Source organism: Carex rostrata, chromosome 23 (assembly GCF_964058835.1).
Source record: "Carex rostrata chromosome 23, lpCarRost1.2, whole genome shotgun sequence".
NCBI lineage: Eukaryota > Viridiplantae > Streptophyta > Magnoliopsida > Poales > Cyperaceae > Carex > Carex rostrata.
Window position 1 is genome coordinate 4,820,302 of NC_135940.1, and position 17,535 is coordinate 4,837,836.

At 34.9% G+C, this 17,535-nt stretch overlaps 1 protein-coding gene and 1 long non-coding RNA gene across 2 annotated transcripts; both read left to right on the forward strand.

The window, feature by feature from the left end:
* The first annotated feature begins 6,648 nt into the window (after positions 1–6,648).
* Positions 6,649–7,769, forward strand: LOC144575058 (uncharacterized). The gene is made up of 3 exons (XR_013518349.1): positions 6,649–6,702; positions 7,047–7,208; positions 7,674–7,769. It is a non-coding gene; the product is annotated as an uncharacterized LOC144575058 (long non-coding RNA).
* Positions 7,770–13,169: 5,400 nt separating this feature from the next.
* Positions 13,170–17,471, forward strand: LOC144575204 (xyloglucan galactosyltransferase MUR3-like). Its single transcript, XM_078325318.1, has 3 exons — positions 13,170–13,656; positions 13,748–13,812; positions 17,379–17,471. The coding sequence occupies exons 1-3, from the start codon at positions 13,170–13,172 to the stop codon at positions 17,469–17,471; spliced, it is 645 nt and encodes a 214-aa protein (XP_078181444.1).
* Positions 17,472–17,535: the final 64 nt, after the last annotated feature.

Sequence of the window (17,535 nt, forward strand, 5' to 3'; positions counted from 1 at the left end):
TTAAGCTACACCAGAAGCCTCTGGTCGCTCCCAAACTTCATTACTCTTACACATTCCATTCCATGTAATTTGAGCCAGAGACTTGTAAATTTAATTTGTAGTGATTGATTAATTCCAACCCTAAGTGGGAGATTTAGTGCATCAGTGATGCATGTAATTAATTAAGTACCTATATCTCATGTGCACACCCTATCCGTATAATATATTTTATAGTGTGTGTGACCAAACTTAATTAAAGTCGATTGGGATGGTCGATGTAATTCTTGGATAAAGATCGGTGCTATTCAGATCCAAAATCGGGATGCAAACCAGAATAAATTAATCCTAATTTTAATATAATCCACATATTTTGGTCTTTAAGCAAGCTGTCATTCAATTAATTTTGGTCAAACTTGCGCACGGTCGACCTCCACACAATTTATTAAATTCTTTTCTATCAAAATTAATTATTATATATGGCTTTCATACAAGCAGCTCTGCCATCACCAAGAAAAAAAAAATTAAACGAAATGAAATCGGCTAATTCATTCTTCCGTAAATAGAAGTTGTATTTTATCAAGGGCAACAATAAATCTAATTATCGGCCAATTATGAACCACAGTTATTTACTATTAATTATTTATTCTCTATAGTTGGATAATGGATTTTGAAAGTGCAATATTGTGTGAATCTAAATTCAATCAACGATCTTTCTAAAAGTGTAATTTATTTCTTCATAAGATGTATAGATAAACTTTTATAATTTTTGAAATTAATTAAAAAGTTTAGCACTACAAATTTCTACAAAAGTAAAAAGCGTAGAGTAGTCATTTTATTTTATTTTTGTTTGAACTGAATGATAAATTACTACAAATTTCGATGTTTTACTTTTAATCTACAACTCTTTTTTAAAATAATATATTTATATATATATATATAGAGTACGGCTAACGCGCTTCCTCTAGCATATGGGCCGAAATGCTTCCGGTGGAAATTTGAAATTTCAAAATTCAAAAAGTCGATCTGAACCGTTCATCTCCTTCTCCATATTAATATCTGCTTGGAGACCAAATTTTACATTTTTCTGAATTTTTTTACTATTTATTAAGCCATATTGAAAATCGCTGATCCAACGGTGGCTTAACAAAACAGTAAAACCATTGGATCAGCGATTTTCAAAGTGGCTTAATAAATAGTAAAAAATTTCAGAAAAATGTAAAATTTGGTCTCCAAGCAGATATTAATATGGAGAAGAAGATGAACGGTTCAGATCGACTTTTTGAATTTTGAAATTTCAAATTTCCACCGGAAGCATTTCGGCCCATATGCTAGAGGAAGCGCGTTAGCCGTACTCATATATATATATATATATATATATATAGAGGTAGGCTAATATACAATTGATTGTTCCTGAGGTCCCGTACAACCAAGTCACTTTCCGATTTTTAAAGTCCAAATGATCGATCCAAACCGTTCATCTTGTTCTCCATATTAATATGTGCTTGGAGACCAAATTTTACATTTTTCTGAATTTTTTACTATTTATTAAGCCACTTTGAAAATCGCTGATCCAACGGTGGCTTCTGATTTTACTATTTTGTTAAGCCACCGTTGGATCAGCGATTTTCAAAGTGGCTTAATAAATAGTAAAAAAATTCAGAAAAATGTAAAATTTGGTCTCCAAGCACATATTAATATGGAGAACAAGATGAACGGTTTGGATCGATCATTTGGACTTTAAAAATTGGAAAATGACTTGATTGTACGGGACCTCAGGAACAATTGATTGTATATTAGCCTACCTCTATATATATATATATATATATATATATTTTCTTTTGTTTGCTTTTAGGAATTCAACCTAGTTGAATTATTTTTACTCTTTTTTACTATGTAGTTGGTTTCACTTCGAAACTCACCAAATCTAAGTAGATCATTCTCAATATAATTAAAAGATTGTTAATTCAGAAGTCTAATTGTGTTTGTCATTGTTAGTTATAACATAGATATTCTATTCTACTCTCAAATATATATGTGGCTTATTTTGTTTGAATAATAAATATTTTATACAGAGACGAGCTATTGGACGTTGGAAATTAAAACTTCTGTTTAATTTACGCTAATAGTTTGCGATTATAAAGTCCAAACAACTAAATTGAACTATTCTACATGATCTCCATATTAAAATTTGTTTGGAGACCAAATTAACTTTTTAAAGAGTAATTTTATAAAATACCTCCTTTTAAAATTATCAAACAAAATATCTACCTTCTAATTTTTTTTTTGTCAGAATGCCTCTGTGGATCCTAATTTTACCCTCTCACCCCTCTTTCCTTCTTTCTCCTCTCCTCCTGTTGGAAAAATATGAACTAACCAACTAATTTTAAATCTGAATTTTGATCAATAAAATAAATAACAATTATATTAAAAATATAATCAAGAATATAATTAAAACTTTATTACCCGGAGCTACAAAATGCTGACCTAAGGCAACTTCCCGTCCTAAGCGCAGGAATAATCGGTTAAACTTGCCCCGAAGTTACGCCGGTATTCCTCTACCTTCGGGCGCAACCGTGGTAGAGGTTGATGTAGCTTCTTTCAACAATGATAGCAGAATAATATGTTTTCTATAAAGAAAATATGTGTTTGTGGGAGAATAGAAATTGAATTTATGAAATATGGAGCTAACAGGAAGAAGAGAGTATATCCATTATTAGATGATTGCTCTCCAAATGGTATGTGTTATTTATAGGCAAAATCATAGATATCAATCAATTTGTGCATTCATGACTATTAAAAATTATATTCAATATATTACCGTTTCATTCGTTATTAAAAGAAATTGAATATGAAAATATGAATGGAAATGAAACGGTCTCATTGAATAAATGGTAATCATGCACATACAGAAACTCAAATGGATTTTATTTCCTGCGCAAGCTTTGGTGCAAGTTATTGTCAATTAATTCAATTGATTATGAGTAAATGCTAAGATTTAGAAATTACATCCACAGCTTGCTCTCTACCATATTTATATGATTTGATTTTCTGTGGCAATGGAATAGAGAGCTTTCATATGAAAATTGAATCATACAACTAATTCACAAATAGCTCCATAATTCATAAAGTTAAAAACCATTAATATTAAAATAAATATTATTTAAATTTTGAGTTTTAAAATAAATTTCTAACACCTCCCTCGTATATAATTGGTGAATACAAAGCTTTTCTTCATTTTCTGCACATATGCTGATATTCTTTGAATAACTGCTTTTCTCATTGGTGAATAACTTGTTATTTAGCATAATTTGAAAGAAAAATTGGGAATCTTGAATCTCATTTTTGATATTTCTCCTTTATGAAACGACAAATCGAGAGGAAATTGAACTGAAAAACAGTCCAGCTAGTATAATTAATTTTGGAGCCTAATTTAGTTTGTTGAAATATGTGATTCACCTGGAAAAAATTGAAAGTTTAACTTAAGTTGGTGATACTTACTGAACCATAATAAAAATCAGAAATAGCCAAAATCAGGTTTTTCATCGCCTCATAAATCTAGTTCAGATGAGGGAGATGCAAAATCTGCTGGGATCCTTAATTGTAGACTTGTAGTCAAATTCTTTATTATCTTCAAAAGATTGAAATTTATGTGTACCACTAGTTTATGATCAAAATTTAAAGGCTTGGCATGGAGAGATAAGATATTGCTATTTCTTAATGGAAGTCATTGCACTAATCTGCAATTGAAGAAGCCAGGAAATGTATATTCTATGATGTGAACGCTATCCTTTTGTGTTGACATCAATTAGGTAAATTTTAAAGTTAAAGAGACATTGGAAAAGTATAAGTTGAAGTAAAATTCTTAGTTTAAGGTATGTTTGGAAGATACATTGTAACTGAATTATAACTATTATAAAGAGTGTATTAGAGGCTCTATCCAAAGGAGAACGAGACACTTTTATACAAATCAACACTTTACAGATACAAAAAGAGGAGAGAGAGGAGATGGCTAAAATACCTTCTTCATCTTTGACAAAATGACCCAGTGGGTTTCATATTCTCTTTCCCTCCCCTCCCTCTCTATCTCCAAATTACCTTAATTCTCTACATTAATAGTAATTCTTAAATATAATTATTTTCTTTTTTATTTCTTTGATGTTATTACTTACTGTAATTGTTGTAAACCTATTATTTTTATGCTATATTTCTTTTTTATTTGTTGTCACGCTATTTGATAAATAAAAATATATTTTAGAGCTTCATATTTTAAGTTGCAATTTTACAGCAAATAAGCAATATCAGAGGAATCTCTCTAATTTACTCAAGAATTATAGTGTAATAAAAATAATTAAATGATCCTGATGAGTAAAGCACGCTATTTGTCCTTTCCATCTATTAGGTACTAAAGATCTTTGAAAGCATTCATTTTTATCCAAAAGCTGTTTGACATGCAAAATATTTTAACATGTCACAGGAGTCATGCAAAAATATTTGGAATAGAGAATACAATAAATTGGACAAATATGACATAATCAGTAATAAAAAATGCATCAACAATTTTTAGCTAGCTATCTATTTTCTTTATCTATCGCTAATTCTAAATCCTCAGCTTTCCATACAATAGTTTCTTCCATTAGAAAAGCCAATTTCTTCAAATATTCTTTGCACATTTGGAGGCACATTCTTGTAACCAGAGCCAATGATTTTCATTTCTAAATTTATTTTTTTCCTGACACAATAGATAGTACACATATAATTCATATTAAAACTTGGGGAAAAAAAAGAATTAGAAATAACTAGAATGTTGTAACTATACATTCTTCTAAGTTTCTCCATGTTAATTAATAAACTCTACACAATCAAGAAATCTTACGTTAGATTAAGAATAATGTTAAGCATACTTTAGTTTCTAAATAGTAGATGCGATCTCAAGTTGTAGCGTCTGCATATCTTATTTGTTAGAAAAAAAATAATTAATATTTGAAATAAATGCAATGACAAAATGTACATGACCTCTAGTTTTACTAAGTTGCGGACTTCTATTTTTTACAATGACCAAGCTCACTGTAATGCGAGCATTTACGCTTTGTTCCACAGAATGGAGTGTGTGTTTCAGCATCGTAGAACTAGAGGAGACGGAGAGGGAGCAGGGAAGTTAGATACAAGACTCGTCAAAGCAAATTCAAGCTGCATAGCATAAAAAATAGGAATAAAAATTAATAAAAAAAAGAAGAGAATAGAGCTATTCTTAAGTTAATCCAATTTGTTAATTCATATTTGAATCAACAAGAATTGAAAATAGTGACCTAACCCAAAATTAACCCAAGATTAACTCTTGAGTGATCCAAACACACCCCAATACGTTACAAATTGAATAGACTGCTTGTAACGACTTCCTATTTGCGTAACTGATCGGAAGTTCTACTACGGAACGCTACGACCCTTCCTGTTCGACTCAAGATTGAATAGACTGCCTTTTAGCGAGCTTTTCTTTGTTGCGTAACTGATCGGAAGCGGAGGGGACGGAATATGACCATTCCTTCTTTTTTCTTCTCTTCGTTCTTACGCTGAGAAGTATGGTGAGAAAGCATTCATCTCTTCTCCGACAAACTCACAATTTTGTCAGTCTTTAGCAAAAATTGAAACCCTAGATTTTTTTAACATGCTCTTCCCCTATGAAAAGATCAAGCGACAGATTAAAACTGTTTAAAATGATAAACCTAATGTTTAATTCATCTGAGCTGATCTACTAATGGATTAATCTAATGGATAAAAAATTTTAAGTTGAACATACTTCAATTAGTCACATGCTTTTTAATTCAATTTCAAATCTGACTTTTTGCATTTCTTTTTTATTAATTAATATAAATGAGTAGGCTCCTGGACATATTAGAGGACTACTTAATGTTTCGTGGCTACCACTACTATATTGAATCCTTCAACTAACAAGTTTGTGATCGAGTAATCAGTGCTATAACAAAAGAACTATAGTCCGATCCAAGTCCACAGAGAATGTGCCTTACCAGATCGGTGTCAGGGACTCTTCCAGGCTATGTTGCATGGATACGGGTACGGGTGTCGTGTCAGACACGACACGGGTACGGCGATACGGCAATTCTCAAAAATCAAGAATACGACACGCTTATTATATTATATTATTAGTTTAATAATACTTGTATTATATAAATTAAATATCAAAAAATCTGGATATACATTAAATAGAAACGCTACAAGATTATATCACCAAATGTGAAGTAGTGCAGTGGTTAAGCCATTTGGCGCTGTCAGCTGAAACCCGAGTTCGAATCCTCCTTGGAGCAATGAAATAAACATTTTGGCGCGGTTCACAGGATGCTGGGTGCACTAGGAGCAGCAACTAGCTGGCGGTCCACTGCAGGCGCGGTGCACAGGGTCAGTGATGGACCATGCAACGAAATGTGCAGTATTTATGGCGTATCCGGACGCGTCAGAGCAGTGTCCAGGTCGTATCCAGACGAGTCAAAGCGTGTCGGAGACCGTATCAAAGGACTAAGGATACGCCACGTAAGGCGACGCGCCAGCTGGCGTGTCTGATACGTATCGTGGCCGTGTCAGAGGAGTGTCGGTGTCGGATACGTGTCGGACACGGGTACGATGAGTTTCTAGGAGTGTCAGGGTAACATAGCTTCCAGGTGATGTAAAAGTCAAAAACCGTCGATGATCAGTTCGATTTATGATTTCCCGGTTAGAAAGTTGTTTTTTATTCAATTTTTCAGAACCTGGAATGTTTACATGGATTATGTGATCAGTCAAAATCAGGATAGGCGGGGTGATTTTAGTGGTTTGTGAATTGTTGGTATTCATGAAGAAAACAATTTTCTGGTAAAAGGGATTAGGATACTGGTAAAGGGAAAGGGATTAGGATATGCTCTGATAATGTCTAAATAATTATATAGAGAATAGAGTTGAGACAAGATTCTTGTATTTCTTTTCATTATTCTCATGTTTGATACAGATACATCTTTAGATAGGCAGTGTAATAGTGTATACAATCATATAACAACCTAACTAATCCTAGCAACCTTCAGATACAAGCTTGCATTACTCATCTTTCTTCTTTGACGTCGTCAAATGGTTAATCGGAAGACTCATCTGACAACAACGCTACCAATACCATCATGAACTACTTGCCTAATGTGTGGGACATACCACATGCAATTCAAGAATGTGACTTACCTTACTACTTCTAAGTTTTTCTCTTATTATAAAAGCAGTGCATTTGTTCCTCTAGGAGAAGCTCCCTGATCCCATCAATGGCATGGGCAAAGCTGCCTTTTTATATTTTTATTGATACTAATTTTTATTTTTTAATGATTCAACTAAGAAACAGGGATATTAATAAAATAAATGAGTTTAGACGGGAAAATAATTAATTTCATATTTTGATGGGTAAATATCTAATTATTAAAGTTATGATGGACATATATCTAAAATTTTCTACATTTTATTACAAAGTTTTGTTAATATGGATGTGCTAAAACTACCTTTGTTTTGCCTTTCCAGTGTGCAATGAATTGTGCAGAGGATTGCTTGAAGTCCTTATCTAACTCAATCCTGACAGTTTGTTCTGATGTCATAAAATTTTCATCAATACAATTTGACAACAAATGCATGCACCGAATCTAGGCTGTGCTGTCACAAGACACCTTCCCTAGAGTTAGCTACACTGAAGTAGTGGAGGTACTCCAAAAGGTTTTTATATGAACAATGCATTAATTAAGGCATAGAATAATTATTATTTGACTACAACGACCTAATTGAGATTTGTTTTCTGATGGAGAGCATCTAATGATTCTCAATATAAAAAGACTTACATGTACTGTTTTTCTATAAATTTAGATAAAGACAATATAGGGGTCCTTATTGAAAAAATATTTTCACAATGTCTGACAAGATTAAAATGAAATTTTGATAAAAATTAAATGTTGGATGCTTGATCTTTGCATATGCATATAAGCCACTGTGTTGAAATCCTAAAACTTGTTTATATCAATGTTAAGGTATCCTAAACGGCCAAACCAGTCCCTAAGTACACCCCAATCACTGTACCAGGCAATCAAATGAAGAAAAGAAAAGTGAGATGCAACTGGTACCAAACAACCCAAAGTGAACACTGTTACAAACCAAAAAAGAAAAAAGGGTTAGAAAAGGAACTTAGTCGCACTGCTCCATGAGCCAGTAAAGGACATCACCATGAACAATTACGAAACAAATTTCACACTTAGTGTTTCTACAATTTCTGAAAGCTTTCTAAAGTTCGTATTCTGAAATTTACGAAGACTGGTATCAGAACCAAAGCTGGTATAGAACTGTTGATCACTGAACTGAAATCCTGACATGGCTAGAAGCTTTAGAAAATTCTGAAGTTCGTTGAGCTTGACGTTTATGATCTCCTGGAAATTTAGACACCAACAATACCAAATTTGGTCATGTGAGTTGTCCTGTTTAATTTTTACAAAACAGACTGTTCAATAAACCCTAAAGTGCCAGCATGTATGTAGAACTAGTGGAATAAATTAGTAAAGATCTTATAAAAATTATAAAAGTGTATGTAAGACATAGGAAAATGTATCTACATGGATAAAATTATGAAACGAAACGGGCGAAAAGCTTTTATCAAAAAAAAAAAAAAATTATGAAATGAATATGAAATGACACAAATCAAAGCTTGTAGCACTATTGCACCTGTGCTGTGCATTTCCAGTAAGATTCACTTGATCCAATAAGCAAATTCAGAGTCAATAACCCTTTAAACAAATGCTTAGATCGATGTCAATTAAACTTGGCCAATGATTGAAACCCCTTATGTTAAAACACCACAAAGCCATCGGAAACCCAAGATCAAGGCCCTGGCATGAATTGTAGATTTGTTCCACCTGATTTTCATTTTCTTATTTTTTTTCCTTTCTATTTCTTTTTTCTTGTTTTGACTTTTTAATAAAAGATTATTGAATTAAAACAGTCATTTATTATTGTTTCTTTTATTGTTATTTATTATTTGTCTCTCAGTTTAATTTTAATGTTAAATCTTATAATATATTAATATGTTTTATAGTAACTCATGGACACGATACTAATAATGAATTAAGATATTAGACAATTCCGATTCATTTCCTTTTTATCCGGGAACATCCAATAAATTAATTTTTCGCACCAACAAAATATATGAACTTAAAACAAATAAATTTACAAATGGCTAATGTATCACCTCCGTCATCATTTTTTCTTTTATTTTTTGATGGTTAGTTGGCAAGTGCCAAAGTAACAAATATATTATAAAAAAAGTTTATTTACAAACCTAGATCTATACAGTGGCCTTCGTGGCCTGTTATTTCCTTCTAATAGTTACAATTATTAATTGCACATTCTTTTGTTTTGAGGAACATTAGTTTCCCGATTAAAGACAAAATATCGTTCAGAGCATCAATAATCATTTTATTAAATACACTATTTTTATTTTTATTATTCTTTACCTTTGCACCCCTAAACAGGATCCTTTCTCTAAAAAAAAAAAAAAAAAAAGTAAGAAGGAATCAAACAAAACGGAGAGTTTAGATCTCTTTTGTCACGCTTTTTGATGATCTCTCTATCTGGGATAGTTTTTGTAGGAAAAAGGAAAATACAAAGTACAAAATCAGAAATTGAAATGTAAAGATTTCTAAACGGAAAAAAAAAAAAAAAAAAAACGTACTCTAATCCAGCTTTCCTTGATTCCTTCTAATAAAAGGAAAATATCATTCTTTTACTTGAAAATGAGAAAGCCCGGCTAGTTTTCTTTTGGGTTAATTTCTCATGTATCAAGATTTCTTCAATTTCTTATTTACCCCTTTACTCTTTATTATATTCAATATGTCCTTTAACTTTGTGTTCTCTTTCATATTTGTCCATTACACAATACTTATGAACTTAACCTTAGTTAAAAGACAATAATAACCTTTCAGAAACTCTTCTTTAAAAGTTTGATAAGTCTTCTTATTTTCTGTTGCAAACACAACTCAATTTGAAAATATAAATGAAAAGAAGAGGGGTGAGAACAGAAAATGAGAAGGAGACTTGGGCATTTAAGGAAGAGGCGCAGTCAGCAAAATTAAAGGAGAATAAGAGGAGGTTGGGTGGATCCTCCCGAGAAGTTTGGAGCATGAGGGTAGAAAATGGAGCTCAAGAAGTTTGAGCTAGTAGAAACAGAAGAAAGGTTAAAAATACAAAAAGCAAAGAAAGAAAAATAAAATATAAAAATAAAACCAAATTAGCTAATGAAGATTGAAACCCAGCAGCTTCACCTCGTGTTGTGCATGTTGCAGGACCGCAATTGTTATATTTTTTTTGAGAAAATATAGAAGTCAAGCTCCCATTTCATTGATATAAATAACGGTTATACAAGTTATGCAACTTCAATACAGCGAGATGCAGGACGGAAATTGACCAAATAGGCGAACAACAACATCAATCTTTCTTTGTAAAAGATCTTTCCAGCCTATTACCATTCTACAGGGTATCAACAACAATACAGCGAGATTCAGGGGAGCTAAAATGGAGATGGGGGCCTACGGGGTGCTTTTCGACATCTTCGGCATATAAGATGCTGCACACCACAGGAGTGCTATGCCCATATCAGAAGAGAGTTTGGAAGGCCAACACGCCACCGAAGGTAAGGGTATTCATATGGGTAATGTTACACAATAAACGATTAACTAGAGACATGCTACGGAGAAGAGGATGTCAGGTTACCAATGGATGCAGATTATGTGCTGGTCATATGGTGGAAACGAGTAAACACCTTTTTTGGGAATGTTCAGTATCTAAAGCATACTTGCTTTACTGGATTCAGTTGCTTCTCAAATTGGGTTTGGGTACAATACATAATAGTGTTAGCGATCACGTTAGACTATGGGCAGGAGCAGGAGCTATGCACACGGAAGAACTGAGGCTGGTGTGGATAACAGCTTGGGCAGCGAGATTATGGTCGTTGTGGCGAGAACGGAATAGTAGAATTTTCAATCAAAAGACAAAGACAGTTAGGTTACTCGTAGAAGAAACGATCAAGGAAGTTAGGCTATGGATAGATAATGGATGAGGGGTTTTAGTGGAACATGAACCCTCGGTTTTTTTTTTTTTTTTCAAGAGTAGAATATCTCATTTAATTGAGTAATGTAATATATGTAGGAGGTGGTTGAACATTTGTAATTAATTTTTTATCAATGCAAAATAGTAGGCTGGCAATTGCCAACCTACCATCAAAAAAGTTATGCAACTTCAGAAAATAAATTAGGACTTCAGAGTGTTGAGTCTGACCTACAAAATAAAGGAAAAAAAAGAAATAGAAAGAAAGAAGAAAGGAAAATAGAGCAACAAAGATAAAATAAAAAGAAAGAAAGAGAAAATAAACTAAAAGTCCAATTAAGATAAAATAAAAACTGAAAAGCTATCCTAGCAATGCTCCAGTACCAGTACCGATTACATCCTTCTTGTTGCATGGTACTGTACCTATGTTGTGGCCTTATCTGCTCAACCAGTTTGAGCAACGTCTTGGTTTCTTCTTTAAGAATCCTTAATATTCTAATTAAAGCTTGGGAGCAGTCAGACGCAGATTTTCTCTGTACTAGAGCTGGTGTTGTGCCTCGTACCAACTGGTACATACCAACTATAGTCCCAAATTGAGCTGTGTTCGTAGTAGAAACAAGGAGACTCATCAAATTTTTAAAGAAGAATTTTTTAAAGGATATTTTTGTCTTTTAACTATAGTTAAGTTCATAATCATTGTGTAATGGGTAAATAAGAAAGAGAAGACAAAGTTAAAGGGCATATTGAATATAATAAAGAGTATAGAGGTAAATAAGAAATTAAAGAACTTTTGAAGGGTTCATGAGAAATTAACTCTTTTCTTTTATCACAGACTCATAGTTTATAATAAAACCAAATTCTTAGACTTTCTCATTTTCAATTAATGGATGCATGGAGGATCTGATTTAGAATGAAAAGAAACGCCGCGCCAGATGACTTTGGGAATATCACTTGTTGGTACCGTCTGGATTGAATACTACATTTTAATAGGAAGCGAAGGCCAGAATCTCAGAGTACAGCATTTTTCTTTAATTTTTGTAATCGCAACAAAATAGAAATAAAAAAAATACAAGGCTGGGTACTCAAAATCCTGTCTTCTGTTTATTGGATCAAATGTGAAGATTCTGGCCTTTTAAAAAAAAAAAAAGAGTTAAGAGCCGGACTCTCAGATATCTTTTTCTTAATTGTTTCCATTTTACAATTTTTACAATTCAATTTGTAACTTTTTGTTATTCTTTTTCCCGAAAAAAGAAACTCTCTATGTATCGCTGATTAATTTGGTTATATATCACACAGAATTACAGTGACAGATCTAGTGAGACAGGATTTAAGGAGCATGAACCTATAAAATGAAATGAAAACATGCACTTATTAGTTTTTTGTTTTTGTTTTTTTGAGGAAAAACATGCACTTATTTGTTAGCTGACTTTCCAATACAATGTACACTTGCATCCTAAAATTAATTACAAACGTACTGAATCTCGGTATCAACGTACTAGATATCATCCTCCCCTCCATTCATCCATAATTCATCCATGGAGCAATTCAAATCCACCAGAAAGTACATCATCTACTTAGCCATTTCGTTCGCAGGGCCTCCTTTTCCTTTTCTTCTTTCGCTCTGAATCTATCGGCTTGCCATTTCCCAACTTCCGCTTTGCTCTCATCTCTAAACTCCATTCGCTGCCGACCGACCCGTGTTCTGGCCGTTACATCTACACATACGACCTCCCGGCTCATTTCAACTCTGACTTATTACACGACTGCAACACTCTCAGGTGGAACGACATGTGCCTGTTTATAGCCAACTCAGGTCTGGGCCCACCTCTCAATGATTCGAACAGAGTATTTCCCGAGGCTGGTTGGTACTCAACAAACCAATTCACTCTAGAGATCATATTCCATAACCACATGAAGCAGTACCGGTGCCGGACTACAAACTCTTCCATCGCTGCGGCAATATACGTACCGTTGTATGCTGGCTTAGATATTGGGCGACACTTGTGGGGGTATAACATGTCGGTACGTGATTCCCTATCCCTGGATCTTGTTCAATGGCTCAAGTCTAGGCCTGAATGGTACGTAGCGTAATGGTGGAAGAGATCATTTTTTTTGTTTCGGGAAGGATAACCTATGACCACAGACGACCGAGTGAAGAAGAAATAAGCTGGGGTAACAAGCTGATGCTCTTACCAGAGATTGAAAACTTTACGCTGCTAGCAATTGAGTCTGCCCTTTATACAACAAACAAGGTGGCAATTCCATACCCGACATACTTTCACCCGTCAAATGAGAGCCAAGTGGCATCATGGCAGGAGACGGTACGGTCCATGGACAGGCCTTGGCTGTTTTCCTTTACAGGAGCTAGACGACATATGCAAACCACATCAATTCGAGACCATCTGATAGATCAGTGTACACGATCTGATGAATGCAGGCTTCTCCAGTGCAATCAAGGAAAAAATAACTGCCAATCACCGACTCGAATTATAAAATTGTTCAAGCATTCAAAGTTCTGCTTGCAACCGACAGGGGATTCATTCACGAGACGCTCGACATTTGACTCTATTTTGTCAGGTTGTAGTATTTTTTAACCCAAACTCGGCTTACACACAATATATGTGGCACTTTCTGAAGAATCATACGGAATATTCAGTGTTTATATCAGAAGAGGAGGTGAGGGAAAGGAAAGTGAGCATAGAGGAGGCATTGTTGAAGTATAGCAAGGAGCAGGTAAACGAAATGAGAGAAAATGTGATAAGCATGTGTCACACCCCAAATCTCGGATATAACAGCCTGCCGCATATATCTATTAAGACATATATACGCAAAGCAGTGGATCTTTTATATGCATTACCAATAACATCATTACATAATAACCACATTCCAAATTTCACGTGGTTATGCTGTCAGACGCAATCCAAAATCGTCTCTCTGTATCTGTGTAATAAACCTGAAAATGACCCAAAGAGTGGGGGTGAGAATAAATTCTCAGTGCGAATTTGCCACAGTTAGATTATTGAACTTGCAATCAAGCTCCATATTCAGAAATGAAATCCATACAACACCGATTCAAACAGATATATATTCATAAATAAAAGAATGCATATGCTCGACAACAATGCAACCAGATGAATCACAATTAACGGAATTTTCAAGATGAATTTCAAAACAAACACGTATTTGGCTTAACTCGACTCATTAGGGCTGGTAATAACTACAGATGTTCTTTCAAGCTGGACCCTTTATCAAACCCTCGTCTGTAGGGTTACTGACACCTACAGACATTCCACCGAGCTGGACCCTTTATCTGACACCCATCTGTCCCAACCGGTACTGGAAAAACTGAGGGTCGTTCACCTAAAGCGCTAGAAGGATCCAAGGCTCAAAGTCAGCTATACAGCTCAACTTTGCAAATTCGTCGGATCCAAGTCAGCTATACAGCTCAACTCCGTAAATCCTCTCACACACACAATTCGTCGGATCCAAGTCAGCTATACAGCTCAACTTCGTAAATCCGCTCACATACATAGTCCGTGGTGACTTTCAATCAAAATCAGATCATAATAGATCGACACAAATGGCAACTGATCGGCGTAAAGCGCAACACAAGTTTCGGTATGCTTGGGAGCGTACCTTTTAAACCTCGATTACACCTTCCGATTAGGGTTGCAAGTGCACAACCCTATCGAGGAGTATAATCGGGTATCGATCCACAGGGACGGTTTCTTTATCTAGAATTTTACTTAGCTTAGCTAAAGACTAGAAGTGAGAAAAAAGGGGTTTTGGTGTTTAATTTTCCTAAGAAATCAACTCAAGCAATCACACAATGATATAGAATAGTAAATGTGCAAGAAAAGGTATAAACTGTGTTTTGATTTGGGATAAAAGGTGTTTCAAGGGTTTCAGACTTCATCTCTGATTTGCCTCTAGTGGTACGGCCCTTACCAAGTTGGTACGGCCAGGCCGCACCAACCTGGTATGACCAAGCCGTATGGGGCTTGGTACGGGTAAGCCGCACCACTCTTGTAAGGGCCGTACTGGTTTACCAGAACAGAGCTTACAAGTTCGAGTTGATGCATTTCTTGCTGGTACCTCGTATTAAACTCTTGATAAAGGTTCAATTGACCATACCTAAGGTTCCTAAACCTCAACTCTCGTTTGTTGGTTCAAGATCTAAGTTTTGGATTCAATTCTTCACCTTCTAGGGTTTCTAAACCTCAACTCTCGTGTTTTGGTCCAGATCCTCTAGTTGATTGATTGGAGATCTAAGGTAACCTCTAATCTGTCGATTAGAGGAGAATTCAACCTTTCGGCTTCAATTCGATCAAATCTACCTAAAGGGATTGATTTGGTTGAGAGAAGGCAATGGTCACATGACCTTGTTAGGGTTGATCTACCACTATAGGCACACCACATGCAATCACAGCAACACAAAGCAATCAAGACAAGCAAATTCACAATCAAATCAATCACAAGAGTTCATACAAGATCCAAATCAAGAAAAGCAACACAAATCAAGAAAATCCATCTACAAACCCTAGAAACGAAAGTCTACTACTCACAAGTCATGGATCTGTCCAGATATACAAGAAAAGAGATAGAGAAAGTCATGAAAGAACTAGATTGAAGATCGGGAATGGAGAAGGTGTAGATCCGTCGATTCTCGTCTCTTCCTCTTCCTTGATCTTCTCCTCTTGCTCCTTTGCTCTCTTTCTCTCTTTCACTGAGCTCTCAATCTGGAATGAAGTGGAATCCCCGAAAATGGAGAGATCCCCCGCTATATATAGCCTCTGCCAAGATTTGAATTCTGTCAGGCGGCACCTATGTACGGCCCGTACCAATTTGGTACGGCCAGGCCGTACAAGGTGGGAAGAAGGCTGAAACGGCTAAGTTTGGTACAAGCCGTACCAAGTTTGGTAAGGGCCGTACCAAGGTGTCCAAAAACGCCGTTTCTTCGTGTATTTTGCTCCAATCCTGCAGAAAACAAACAAACTCTCAGCAGTACCAAATTCTAAGAATATATCAATGAAATGCACATGGTTTTGACAATTTGGAACATGAATTTGGTATGAAATCAAGTCAAATATAGGCTAAATATGCGAGGTATCAGCAACCATACAAGCATGCAAATCATTTCATTCACAATAATTCGAGTTTAATTTGATTGGGCTATGCAAATGATTTATGCAATTTAATGATGCAACAATCAGACATTCAACATGACAAACGAATAAACAATTTAATTCCTGAAAATGAAATATCAAACAAGTCCAAGAATCCCGCACATGTTTACGGCGAGCGTATCGCGTACTTATGGATCAGACGTCTCGAAATGTCCCGCAAAGTCTTGCTCGACCGAGCCTACACCTATATTACACATACACTTGGTTTAATCGTTGTTCAGCGGTCGAGATGTCTATTCGGGTTATATTAGGGCTTATATATTCCTTAACCAATTCTTTTGATTTCTCTTTTCTTACTAAAAATCTCACACAATTACATCTAGGTCCTCTAAACCATATACAATTTCACTTTGGTAACACTTCCTTTACCGGTTCACTATTTTGGTTCCCACAACAATTCAATTTACCGAATGGTTAACCCTAATTTGGTCAAAACCTCAAATTAGTCGTTAAACGTTCTAGAAATTCAAGATCAAGAGATAACCCTACCGATTACAAGCCTAATCGATTGGATTAAACTAATCAATTCACGATTATGCCCAATTTCAGTTTTGGCACGAAAACCCTAAAAATCGAAATTCGATATTGAGATGAAATCGGGAAAGAATCGGCAAATAAACAATCAAAGAAGCTCAAGGAGCTAGTCTACAAGCAATTCAAACACAAATCTCGAGTTTAAAATGAAAACCCGAAAAATTGAGAAATCTGAGATTTTAGAGAGATACGGGAAGAGAAAGGATTACTGAATAGGAGGGTTAGGAGAGATCTACGGCCACTTGCTCGGTTCCAACTTTGATCACCCATCCACACTCACACCAGTGCGGACGCACTAAGGAGAAATTCAGAAAACAATCTAAGAAAAACAGAAGTCAGTGCGGGTCAGTCACCCGCACTCACCACCAGTGCAGACGCACTGAGCCTATAAAGTGTCAAAATCTCGAAATTTCGACACGGTTTCGATTCACACTTGACATACTTATTTAGAGAAGCATAATTTAAGATTTAAATTTCTATTTCGTTAGCACGGTTTTCAATTCTTTTCTTTAAAATATTCAGAATTTAATTGTTAAAGTTCTGTAACGTAACAGCATGATACCGATGATTGTGTACAAGGAACCAAGGTATGAGGTGGAGAGTGTTAGAGATGCATTTGACATCGCCATTGATGGAGTAATTGAGAGAGTCCAGAGATTAAAAGCAACTTAATTAATTTTACTCTTTGTATGAATGGATGAACCAATTGCAACAAAACAAAACTAATTATTTTTTG

Coding starts and splice junctions, on each gene's coding strand:
- LOC144575204 (XM_078325318.1), top strand. CDS start 13,170: ATGGTGGAAGAGATCATTTTTTTTGTTTCGGGAAGGATAACCTATGAC. Junction 13,657..13,747: donor ATTTGACTCTATTTTGTCAG/GTTGTAGTATTT, acceptor TGTTTATATCAG/AAGAGGAGGTGAGGGAAAGG. Junction 13,813..17,378: donor TGAAGTATAGCAAGGAGCAG/GTAAACGAAATG, acceptor ATTGTGTACAAG/GAACCAAGGTATGAGGTGGA.